Below are 12,288 nucleotides of genomic sequence, written 5' to 3' on the forward strand. Positions count from 1 at the left end.
GCGTGGTTATGTTGACGAAATCGGTCTTGAGGATATTGCCACCTATTGTAAGGACCTTGAAACCTTAGGGAATTTCCTTATGCGCAAGAACTGAATGTATCCTTGACAGAGCGAGGCATTGTAGCTATCTCCGCGGGCTTCCTGAAGCTCCATTCAGTTCTACACTTCTTCCGCAAAATGGAAAATGCCGCCTTAGTTACTATTGCAAGGAACTGTCCTAACATGATCCGATTTTGTGTGTGTTTAGTCAAGCCTCAATCTCCTGATTACCTAACCCTTGGACCGCTCGATGCTGGTTTTGATGCCATCGTCCATCACTGCAAGGGATTGCGACAACGTTCCCTTTCTGGCCTCCTTACAGATCATGTGCTAAGAATCTAGAGATGCTCTTCGTATATCTAGGCCTCCACAACTTCCTCTGCTTGGAGATCAGAGACTGCTCCTTTGGCGGCAAGGCTGTAGGTCAAAGCTGCAAGGCTGGAGACGATGCGGTATCTTTGGATGTCTTCTTGTTCATTAAGTTATGTCGCGTGTTTTCTGCTAGCTCAGAGGTTTCCAAGAGTTAAGGTCATCTGGACACGAGACCAGAAAGTTTCCCGGTCGAGAAATTCTTCATTTACAGGACAGTGGCAGGACGGAGGTTCGACATGACTGATTCCACTTGGACCGTTGATGAAGATGCAGCAGCATCAACTTCATATAGAACCGGGTATTGATCCATGGTTCTGCATAGGAGAACTGCAGTTATCACTTATCAGTTCTACATTGATCTTTCTCCTCACTTATCAAAAGTTTGATTGCCTTTTGTTCTTTTTCCTTTTTAGACTTTAGCGTCTTTCGAAGTTTGCTTGGTTAGCTTCTGCATGACGCCTGATTATTTGGGTCCTAACAATAGATATGTTGTTATTGGGTCCTAACAATAGATATGTTGTTATTGAACGGACAGGAATAAGCAATACCACAAACAAAAGAAAACAAGAACACACAGATTTTACGTGGAAACCCTGATGGGAAAAGTCACGGGCAGAGGAGGAGAAAATTCACTATATGGAGAGGAGTACAAGGAAGAGACGAAAGTCTCAATGACGTATATCAAAAACCACCAAAAACAACCCCACTAAATGCACTTATATAATACGTGCGTACAAATAAATCCTAAGTCAAAAAACAACCCACTATCGGCCCGATTCCTCCGCTACCACCACAAACCCCTAAAAAAATCTCAAACATGGGTCGCACCGTGAACTTTTCAGGTCCGGATAAAAAAAATTCGGGTCACAAACTTATCATAATATTTGTGTGAATATAAAAGCTTTTAATTAAGAAATTATAAGAATGTTAACATTATTTTGACGATGAAATAAAAAAATAGTGTCAAACAAAATGAAACGAAGGAAACAACATAATGTGAACAAAGTATTGAGAGTTTGATTAAGAGTAAAATATCTAGTACCACCTGAACTATGACCAAATTTGTTATAACACTCTCCAACTTCATGGGAGTGCTACAACCCTTGAACTAAATTTAGCCTATGTTTGTCCACCTTGTAAGTTGACGTGGCATCTTTTGTTAGGCTTTATAGCTGACGTGGAACCTTTGATGTGGGCTCCATTTTATGTAATAATGATGCCACGTCAGAACAAAAATGGCATAAAAACACGCTAAAATTGAGTTTGGGGTAATAGAGCCCGAAGTGTATCGTAGCGACTTTGATCAAAGTTCGAAGGAGTACTAGATGCTTATCTCTTTGATTAACTTACTTTTCTTTTTTATTATCTCTTTGATTAACTTACTTTTCTTTTTTACTTTTACACTTGTGGTGGACAAGCTGTGAGGACCCATTGCTTCATCGTTTTACTTTCTAGACTTTCGAAAATACTATGCATGATCTTTTCTACAATTTTTTTCAATACTAAAATTATTTTCTTCACTACCCTCAAGCCAAACATCTTCCAACAATTAGAAGTTGGATGAATAATAAAGCAAGAAAAAGATATTTTCATCAAGTTAAAAGGTTAGTTTTCAATAGTGTTTTTTAAAAAAAAAAAAAATTGATACACTGATTTCTTCTGAAGTAGGATTGTAAAAGTTGAATAAAAGGACATTAAAAGTCTGACAAAATCTTTTTGATTTCATAGATAGATTACTTTCACAATATTATCCTTGTGTATAGAGTAACAATACAAAAACATACTACTCTACGGATGATAAAAGGAACTGTGGAAGGAGACAATTAGCAACAATAAAAGGTCACAAGGAGAAAACAAATATAAATTGGAGTTATTTTTGAACTTTTGTGAGTAATTTGGAGCGGAAAGAGTATTTTGGTATTTTTCAAATTACTGAAAATTTCTGAATTTTATGGCCAAACGCAACCCCAAAAAAAAAGATTAAAGCATTTAGTACCCCTGAACTATGACCAAATTTGCTACGACACACTCCAACTTCACGCGAGTCCTATTACCCTTGAACTAAATTTTAGCATATTTTGTCATCCTTTTTAGCTGATGTGACATTTTTTGTCAATCTTCTTAGCTGACATGATACCTTTAACGTGCGCTTCATTTTATGTAATAAAGGCTCTACGTCATCCCAAAAGGGTGATAAAAATATGTTAAAATTGTGTTCAGGGTAAGAGGACTCCTGGGAAATTGAAATATGTCATAGCAACTTTGATTATAGTTCGAAATGATATCAGATGGTTATCTCAAAAGAATATAGTATATATTGCAGATTATTGTTTCCACTTGAGAGTATGATTAATGGCAGACAAGTGAGGCCATTGCTTTATGCTTTTTCTTTATAAACTTTATTCGAAATACTATGCATCATTTTCTACCTAACATCAGTGATTTGTTCTCTCTTTATCTTCTAATTTTCAGCTTTTCATTATTCAAGCTAATAGTTTTCTCGAGAGTACACAAAAACACCGAGGAACAAAGCAACTATATCTGAATTTTCATCAAGTGATAAAGGTTAATCTCTGATAAACTTAGTTTGTTTAGTTTTGGTAGTAAGATCTGTAGAAATAAAAATGATAAAGAAATTAATTTTATGCTTTTTTTTTCTTTTCACCTGATGAAGTTTTTATCTACTTTTTATACATCAGATTCGGAAATTTTGGCTAGTGAAACTTGAAAGACACTTATAGTCATGGAAAAACAAGGAGAAACAGCAAAAGGGAAAGCAAACAATTTTGAGGTATGTCATGATTACTGAACTTTACTTTTGTATGTATTTGTTAATTAGTTACTTATATAAACTGATTTTGACTCACTAAAATCATTGAACTTTACTTGTTGTATCAGTATAATCACAAATTTAAACTTTTGTCCCATTTAATTCATTGAACTACGTGTTAATAATCTTGAAAATACAATTCACTGAAAGATCAAATTTTTGTTCAGATTATTGTAAGATGGAGATTAGATGTATATAAGTTTTGAAAGTAGAGGGGGTAATTCTGGCCAGTTTTCCTTTAATTAAATCCATGTGGCTTTTGTTTTAACTAAAAAAAATAGAGAAATAATTTTAACATCGACTATTTAACTTTCATTAGTTAAAAACTACGTTGTGCGGACTCTTCACTTTCGATGCCGCACCCGTGTTGGATTCTCCAAAAAATACACTAGTTTTGACGAATCCGACACGCATCTGTTGATATTATTGAAGAGTCTAAGCAACATAGGTCAAAAAGGGCATACTGGAGTCACTCATGTTACGCCACGGGTATAGATAGCCCATTTTTCGTAGAAGATAAAGCATGTAACAAATATCCGATAATTTTGGATGAAGCATTAGGTCAGATAGATAACATCAATTTTCATAAGATATTCCTAAAGGATTGATCTTCAAATTCATACATAATACATATGCATGTGTTGGTTTCCTGTATAGAGTAAATGTTGCATGGTAAATATGTTCTCTATCTAAATTTTGATATAATATTTGGTCATTTGGCAGGTATCATTTTCTGCTCTTCGCAAGGATGTTGTCAACGTTCAAGATTTCATGGAGAGGTTAAAGAATGAAGAAGATCAAAATGCTGTCGACATGGCCGATCAAATTGAAGAGCTGAAATTTCAGCTGGCAGTTATTTGTACATATGTCCAGCTTTCTCATTGTGATTTGGAAGAGTTTAAAGATGAAATGAGTGATTCAAGACAAAGGGTTGAGAATCTGCTTCGACAAATTTTGGTCGGATGTCAATACAACATGGATCATGTTCTTCCTAGCCTCATGGATAATATCGATGATTGTATCAGCTCGTGTCATCATTCTACACCAAGTGCCACCATGACTGACGAGCAGTTGAACTTCCTCCTCCTGAATCTCCATCATATATCCATGCATCTTGCTGAACAGATATTTCCATTAGAGACTCAGTATGAGATTCTTCAGAAAGTGTCTGGCAACATGAAAGATTTCCATGGGTTGATAGTGAATGGTTGCATTGAGCACGAGATTGTTCAATATGTCTTGCCTCAGCTTCAACGTATGGCTGAGAGAGTTGGACTCTTCCTTTGGAATGATCGAACTTATGGAGACTCTCGACAGTTCAAGCTGGCACATCTACTCATGAAGATTATTCCAATTGAACTGGAGGTGATGCAAATATGTTATACAAATTTGAAAGCTTCACCATCAGTACAAGTTGGACGCTTTATTAAGCAACTCCTTGAAACCTCGCCGAAAGTTCTGAGAGAATATCTGATTCATCTACAAGAGCACATGGTAACGGTTATTACCGCAAGCACTTCAGGGGCTCGAAACATTCATGTCATGATAGAGTTCCTATTAATTGTTCTTACTGAAATGCCGAAGGACTTTATTCATCATGACAAATTATTTGATCTTTTGGCACGTGTTGGAGCACTTATCAGGGAGGTATCAACTCTCGTTCACGACTTAGAAGAAAAATCAAGGAATGAAGAGAGTACCGATGAAACAACTCTAGACTTGCTGGAAGAAAAACTTGAACTCCTCAAGGAAGATCTCAAAAATGATTATCTGAAAGCCCCAGACTCATTTCAATGGTGCTTCCCCATGAGTGATGGACCGTTCTTCATGCATCTTCTACTCATCCACTTGAATGATCTGCTAGATTCCAATTCTTATTCAATTGCTTTGATAAAGGAAGAAATTACCCTGGTGAAAGAAACCCTCGAATTCATAAGATCGTTCTTCGTGAATGTTGAGCAAGGATTGTATAAAGATCTCTGGGCACGTGTTTTAGATGTGTCATCTGAGGCTAAAGCTGTCATCGATTCAATTATCATAAGAGAGAATGGGCTCTTACATTTTATTTTCTCACTTCCCATCACCATAAAAAAGATCAACATTATCAAAGAAGATGTCTCCCAATTACCGGAGAAGATTCCCAAGAACAAGAGCCTCATTGTTGTAAACTCTCCCAAGAATCCAGTTGAAAGAAAGTTATTGACAACTAGTAAAATAATTGTAGGTTTTGAGGAGGAGACAAACTGGTTAATTACTATGCTCACCAGTGGACCGAAAGATCTTGATGTCATTTCAATCACTGGTATGCCGGGTTCGGGCAAAACTACTTTGGCATACAAAGTATACAATGACAAATCAGTTTGTAGTCATTTCGACCTTCGTGCATGGTGCACTGTCGACCAAGATTATGACGAGAAGGACGTGTTGGTAAAACTTTTTAATCAAGTTACTGGCTCAGCATTGAAGTTCAGTAAGGATATTGATGTTGCTGATATGCTACGGAGACAACTGTTTGGAAAGAGGTACCTAATTGTGTTAGATGATCTGTGGGATACTACTACATGGGATGATTTAACAAAACCATTCCCTGATGTTGAGAAAGGAAGTAGAATTATTTTGACGACTAGACAAAAGGAAGTGGCTTTTCATGGAAAGGGCAGAACTGATCCTCTTAACCTTCGATTGCTAAGACCAGAAGAAAGTTGGGAGTTATTAGAGAAGAGGGCATTTGGAAAAGAGAGTTGCCCTGATGAACTATTGGATGTCGGAAAAGAAATAGTCCAAAATTGCAAGGGACTTCCTTTGGTTGTTGATCTGATTGCTGGCGTCATTGCAGGGAGGGAAAAGACGAAGGCTGTGTGGCTTGAAGTTCGAAATAATTTGAAGTCCTTTATTTTGAACAGTAAAGTTGATGTGATGAAGGTTATAGAATTAAGTTATGACCATTTACCTCATCACATGAAGCCATGTTTTCTCTACCTTGCAAGATATTCAAAGGATGCAAAAATTGACCGAGATTTGTTGAAAATAAATTGGCGTGCTGAAGGGCTTGTTGAACAGATAGAGAAGATGAGTTTGGAAGAAGTTATGGATAATTTAATTTCCAGTAGCTTGGTAATTACTTTTAATGAGATAGGTAATGACCCGACTTGCCAACTACATGATCTTGTGCACGACTTTTGTTTGATAAAAGCAAAAGAGGAAAATTTATTTGGCCGGATAAGTTCAAGTGCTCCATCTTCTTCTTCACATTTGATGCCACGTATAGTGACCATTGATTATGATAAGGAGTGCTTTGAGAGTAACAATTTCATCCTGTTTAGTTCAAAAATGAAAAGGCATTCTGGTAAACACCTCTATTCTTTGACGATAACTGGATACAAGATGGTCGACAGACTTTCTGATGCATGTCACCTAAGAGACTTGAGGCTTCTTAGAGTGTTGATCCTGTATCCGTCCATTATGATGGTGAAAGATTCTTTGTTGAATGAAATAGGCATGTTGAATTATTTGAGGTACTTAAGAATTGGGACAGAAGTTAAATCTCTGCCTTCATCTTTCTCAAACCTCAGGAATCTCGAAACCCTATGGGTTGAAAACAAAGGATCACCCTGGGTACTATTACCAAGAATTTGGGATCTTGTAAAGTTGCGAGTGTTGTTCATTAATGCTTGTTCTTTCTTTGATATGCATACAGATGAACCAATATTAATATCAGAGGACTCAAAGTTAGAGAAATTGAGAGAATTAGACAAGCTCGTACTTTCCTATTCGAAAGATATAGAGGATATTTTCATAAGGTTCCCCAATCTTCAAAGGCTTGTATTTTATCTCAAGGAATCATGGGATTATTCAACAGAGCGATACTGGTTCCCGAAATTGGATTTCCTAACTGAACTAGAAGTCCTCAGAGTAGATTTTAAAAGTTCAAACACAAATGACAGTGGACCCTCTCTAGCGACAAATTGGTCTTGGGATTCTCATTTTCCTTCCAATTTGAAAATATTGTCGTTGTGGGACTTTCCTCTGTCATCCGATTCACTATCAATAATAACGACACTGTCCAACCTTGAAGAGTTGTTCCTTATTAGAACAATCCTCGAGGGGGGAGAATGGAACATGAGGGAGGACACCTTTGTGAATCTCAAATATTTGGAGTTAGATGAAGTGAATCTTGCTAATTGGGAGTTTGGAGAGGAATCCTTTCCCGTGCTTGAGAAATTAGCACTGTGGAGATTGCGTAAGCTTACAGAGATTCCGCCTAATTTTGGGGATATTGCTTCATTGAAAATTATCGAACTTGACGAGAACCCTCACCTTGAAGATTCAGCTTTGGAGATTAAACAATATGTTGAAGATATGACGGGAGAAGACAAGCTTCAAATCCTTGACGTGGATAAAATCCCGTTATCTAAGACAGGTTCTCTATTGTTTCACTTCTGAGAAACCAAATATATGTATGTTGTTTACTATCTGTTTCATGAATTCTCAACTGAACATTTTGTGAACTTTAAGTAGAAACAAGAATAATGACAGGCTATGGAACCGATCAAGATAGAGGAAACCAATCAAGTAGAGGAAAACAGAAGTGCGACGAATAGAGTAAAAACAGAGGTATCACATACTATGCTATTGCTTAATAACTTTCATCAATGAATTATCTTCTTAATCTTTTGTTTCTATCTCCTATTTCCTTTGCTAAATTTATTTTCAGTATCATAATCTGAACGAGTCTTGATGTTGAATATATACATGGTGAGAGAAATGTTATGTATGGTCAATTCTTTAGTGCTTCTAAAGTACAGATTTGACAATGTGGATTTACTTTGCAACTTATCGAAGGAAAAAGCTATTTTGGTTGCTGTTGCAGTTAGCCCTTTGGCAGGCATCACATATGTGATCCTTTTCAAACTTGAGTTTTGGCAGATCTTTCACCAAATTAAGCCTAGACAGTTTCTCAATAATGTGCATGCTGGCATGCCCGAGCTTCCTGTGCCACAACCAAGTATCATTGGATTGCACAGTAAGGCAGGTCATGGTGGCAAAGTCAGGACTATTTAAAACATAAATGTTATGAACGCGTTCACTGATAAGGGAGATATTTCTTTTGTCATGTTTAATTGAGCAGCTTTTAGCTTTGAAGAGCACTCCAAACCCGGGTCACATAGTTGACCGATGCTGAGCAAGTTGTGTTTGACACCGTCTACTAGGTATAATTTGGTGAATTCGCATGATGAGTTGAGTCTTACTAAGCCGACTCCAATAATGTTGCCTCTGGCATTGCCACTGAATCTGACTGATCCCCAGCTACTTTCTTTAGGGAAGAAAAGTTCTCCTTCTTTCCAGTCATATGTATGGAACATCCACTGTCAATGACCCACATTCCTTTTCTGTAGCTCTTGCGGATCTGTTCCTGTAAAAAAAGAAGATTAATTTTGTGTAGGTACTCAAGTGGTCTTGGGTTATTTCAGATTAGATGTGCTTTCCTTGGGCTTTCAAACCCTCACACTTTTAGGATTATGCCTGCAGCTGTAGGATTTGTGCCCTCTCTGTCGACAAGTAAAGCAGATGGGTCCTCAGAAAGAAAGGAGGTCTTAGCTGATTTAAACGACCCTGAGAAGAAACTCGAATTCCTTTTTAAGGAGTTTGTTCCTACGAAATAATTAGCTATGATACAACAAACATGAATCTCATTAAAAATCTAATGCAGGAAGGTTCGGACGGGGATGAAGAACCTGTTGCTTAGAATTATTCAAAGTGTGGCTAGATCAGCAAGGATATATCAGTCTGGCCTCTTCCGAAATAATCCAAGAGGAATCCACTATCTGATTTACGTCGAGCAATAGTAATTTCCGATACCAGTTTGTGTAGTGGTTGCTCCACTAGACCTATCGGTGAGGCAAGAAGCCAAGAAGAGTGCAACTTCGACAATGACCAAGGTGGGCTTGATATTAATTTGCTTGAAGCAACAAGATTTAAAAGGGTCGTTTCTTATTTAAAATAATATCATATGAACCTACTCCATCTTCCTTCTTGCTTTTATTTTGTTCCATTTATTAATTCGCATCATTATTTCAAACTATTATCATAGAGTGTGTTACAAAATTTTATGCACATTTTATGCCTCGCTAGTTGATGGGCCACTGCTATGCCTCGAACTGCAAGTTTGCTACCACCGAGCGCCGCCGACTTCAACTGTAAGTCTCTCTTTGATACATAAATGGAGTTGCCGTTTCTCTGCTATTGGGAAAGAAAGAAGTGAAACAGAAGGTCGGCAACCTCTCTACTATATGAAAGTTACCCTATATCTCAATTTTTCTCTAGTTTTTGCAAATCTTTCAAGTACTGAAGTCATTGAGAAATTCCAATGCATCAGGAAGTGGGATCTCTGCCTGCAAGGACTTATAATTGTCACGCAGGCTGGTGGAATCAACCATCGATAAGCATTTGGTGTTTCATTATCAAGATGTTTAAATAGGTGTTGCTGTACAACATTCGGCCTATTAATACCTTGATTGATGGGCATTGAAAGAGTCAAGAGTAATGAGGTGGTAAGCACATCGCCTTTGTGAAGGTTTATTCTTTTCCAATTTTTGATATTTCTCGTTTTCATCACAAATATCTTCTAACCGTGGTTTCTTTTCTACAGGTGGCACCTTTAAGTCCACTGACAAACTCGAAAAAATAACTTAATGAGTTGAAGCTTACATTCACCAGGTGCAACTTCACCTGTAATGCAGACAATTCAAATTCTCAAGCATCTATATCCACCGCAGTGGCTGCCAGTGCTGAGCAGCTAGTTGATGCACACGTGATGAAAGAAAAAGAAGTGCAGGTGTATGAATTCGCCTGAAAATGCTGCTGTATTGCGGTTGCAGCTAGCAATACATGTGTAAATAATCTAGCTGCTACTCTTGTTTTACCGTTATCACCTAGAATCTATTGCTCATAATTATTCAAATGTGGTTAGAGCAGCACAGATACACAAAGGCGAAGCCAGACTTTAAAGTTTATGGATTCTGAACTTTCCACTGAACTCATAACTCGTCTGGTTCACAGTAAAATATTTATGGAATGAATTTTCTAATAAAACTACAGGGTCTAAGTAGAAGCTATTGGGCTCACCCGAACCTGTAGCTGATGCTCTAGCCCTACCCCTGCACATATATCACACGGTCATCTTACTGTGAGGCAAGTTCCACAAGATCCAACAGGCTGTGACAATGACCATGTGAAACTCCAGATGGGCTTCATATGTGATTTTCTCCTAGCTAGTGTTTTTTATATGCTTGTTATTAGGGAATGATTAGTCCCTCACTGTAACTACAACCATTGTCAATCACCACAATCAGTCGCCACTAGCGTTACCCATCATTTACAATCTATCACCACAACTACCATTATCAAAAGGAAAAAGGGACAAATATACCCTCGAACTATGATAATGACACGTATATACCCTCCGTCATACTTCGAGTACATATATGTCCCTACCGTTAATGAAATGGTAAATATATGCCCCTCACACTGACGGTAGTGGCATATGTGTACCCAAAGTATAAGTGAGGATATATACATACCACCAACTACCAAATTAGAGCATAAAAAACTCCAAATGACTTAAAACCCCAATAAATTCGTAGCATTTACAACAACATACCACAAAATTCGAATGAGTTAAAAAACCCCAAAATCCACATATCAAACACCACGAAATTCACAAATTAGACCATAAATTCAATAAATTATCCCAAAATTAGACCACAACGGCACATGCAACGCAAATGAGAGAGAGTAAGTTGATTAATTTTTACATGCAAACCATTTCAGAGAATAAAATCCACTAAAATCGGAGAGGAACAAAAGAGAAGAAGACACACTAAATTTCCATTTCTTTCTCAATTAAAAAAGCAAAAATCAAAGAAAACAACATTAACATACAGAGAAAACAACAGTACCTCATGAAATAAAACAACTGATCTGAACTAAACTTCTTACTAAAGCCACAAATGCAACGACTAAGAGAAATTACGTCTGAACTTAAATTATCCAGTTACGAAGAGAGCAAAATGGCGCAATTATCACTATTGAGAGAGCAATTTCAGCAAATTGGGAAAAATGAACAAATTCTTGAGATAACAAGGAGAAAATATAATTTTACTATAAATTGTTGAGCAAATTTGGTGGCAAATAGAAGAAATTAGGAAAATTTTTTGAGGAATTTGGCCGCATGCAATTTAGAGTAGAAGTAAAATAGGGAAATGAACTGATGAGATTCTAACCCTAGGCTTCTAAAATGAGCAAATGTATTTTTTAATTAATATTTTAATAAAACTTATTAAAAAAAGCGGGTAAAATAAATTGTGGAGGAAAATTTTCCTGGCAATTAATTTTTTAGCAAAATAACCGTCTCCTTACATGTTCTATGGCGACGGCTCTATAAACCGTCGCTATATAAATATCTAATGGAACGGTTATATATAATAAATGACGTTTTTTTCTTTTAAGTGTCCCAATACGGTATCTATCTTTAGATGACGGTTATAACCGTTGTCATAGTGTGCTTTATAGCGACAGTTGTACAACCGTCGCCAATTTACGTTACCATAGCTGCATTTCCTAACAGTGTATATATTAGTGTCACAGAAATTACGATGAAACAGAGGAAGACATAAAGTAATATATATTATTCAAAAATGAGAAGACACGTAAACTAGGACTGAGAAATTATACTAAAAGCATTATAAATCACATATTTAACTACTTAAAAATATAAAAGATATAAAATATTCAATTGACACTCAAACTTATATTAGTGTCACTTAAATTGAAATTGAACAAAAAATATTATAAATCACAATAATTAAAAATTTAAATCATCTTAATAATTGATTATCTAAATTATATTTATATCATATAAACTAAGATAAAAAAAAATAATATATATTAGACCCATGTTGAACACGGGCCTTCAATGTCTAGTAATAAACATTGATATAACCCTATATATAACAACTATTGTAATAGGCCCTAAAATAACTATTGCA

The 12,288-nt window shown here is 36.5% G+C and overlaps 1 protein-coding gene and 1 pseudogene across 3 annotated transcripts; both read left to right on the forward strand.

Moving 5' to 3' along the window:
* Window positions 1-60: 60 nt before the first annotated feature.
* On the forward strand, window positions 61-785 carry LOC124891202 (annotated as a pseudogene).
* Window positions 786-2,860: 2,075 nt separating this feature from the next.
* LOC107852311 (putative late blight resistance protein homolog R1A-3) lies at window positions 2,861-10,277 on the forward strand. Of its 3 annotated transcripts, none has more exons than XM_047403014.1 (8): window positions 2,861-2,976; window positions 3,111-3,202; window positions 3,965-7,661; window positions 7,760-7,855; window positions 8,952-9,180; window positions 9,374-9,511; window positions 9,618-9,792; window positions 9,891-10,277. In XM_047403014.1, the coding sequence occupies exons 2-4, from the start codon at window positions 3,155-3,157 to the stop codon at window positions 7,840-7,842; spliced, it is 3,828 nt and encodes a 1,275-aa protein (XP_047258970.1). In that variant the 5' UTR covers window positions 2,861-2,976; window positions 3,111-3,154; the 3' UTR covers window positions 7,843-7,855; window positions 8,952-9,180; window positions 9,374-9,511; window positions 9,618-9,792; window positions 9,891-10,277. The 3 variants fall into 3 exon arrangements, with proteins under 3 accessions (XP_047258970.1, XP_047258972.1, XP_047258971.1); XM_047403016.1 differs by having other exon boundaries at window positions 7,778-7,855; XM_047403015.1 differs by lacking the exon at window positions 8,952-9,180.
* The last annotated feature ends 2,011 nt before the right edge of the window (window positions 10,278-12,288 follow it).

The sequence above is a fragment of the Capsicum annuum genome, unplaced genomic scaffold, assembly GCF_002878395.1.
Source record: "Capsicum annuum cultivar UCD-10X-F1 unplaced genomic scaffold, UCD10Xv1.1 ctg32169, whole genome shotgun sequence".
NCBI classification, from domain to species: domain Eukaryota; kingdom Viridiplantae; phylum Streptophyta; class Magnoliopsida; order Solanales; family Solanaceae; genus Capsicum; species Capsicum annuum.

Coding starts and splice junctions, on each gene's coding strand:
- LOC107852311 (XM_047403014.1), top strand. CDS start 3,155: ATGGAAAAACAAGGAGAAACAGCAAAAGGGAAAGCAAACAATTTTGAG. Junction 3,203..3,964: donor GGAAAGCAAACAATTTTGAG/GTATGTCATGAT, acceptor GTCATTTGGCAG/GTATCATTTTCTGCTCTTCG. Junction 7,662..7,759: donor AATCCCGTTATCTAAGACAG/GTTCTCTATTGT, acceptor AACTTTAAGTAG/AAACAAGAATAATGACAGGC.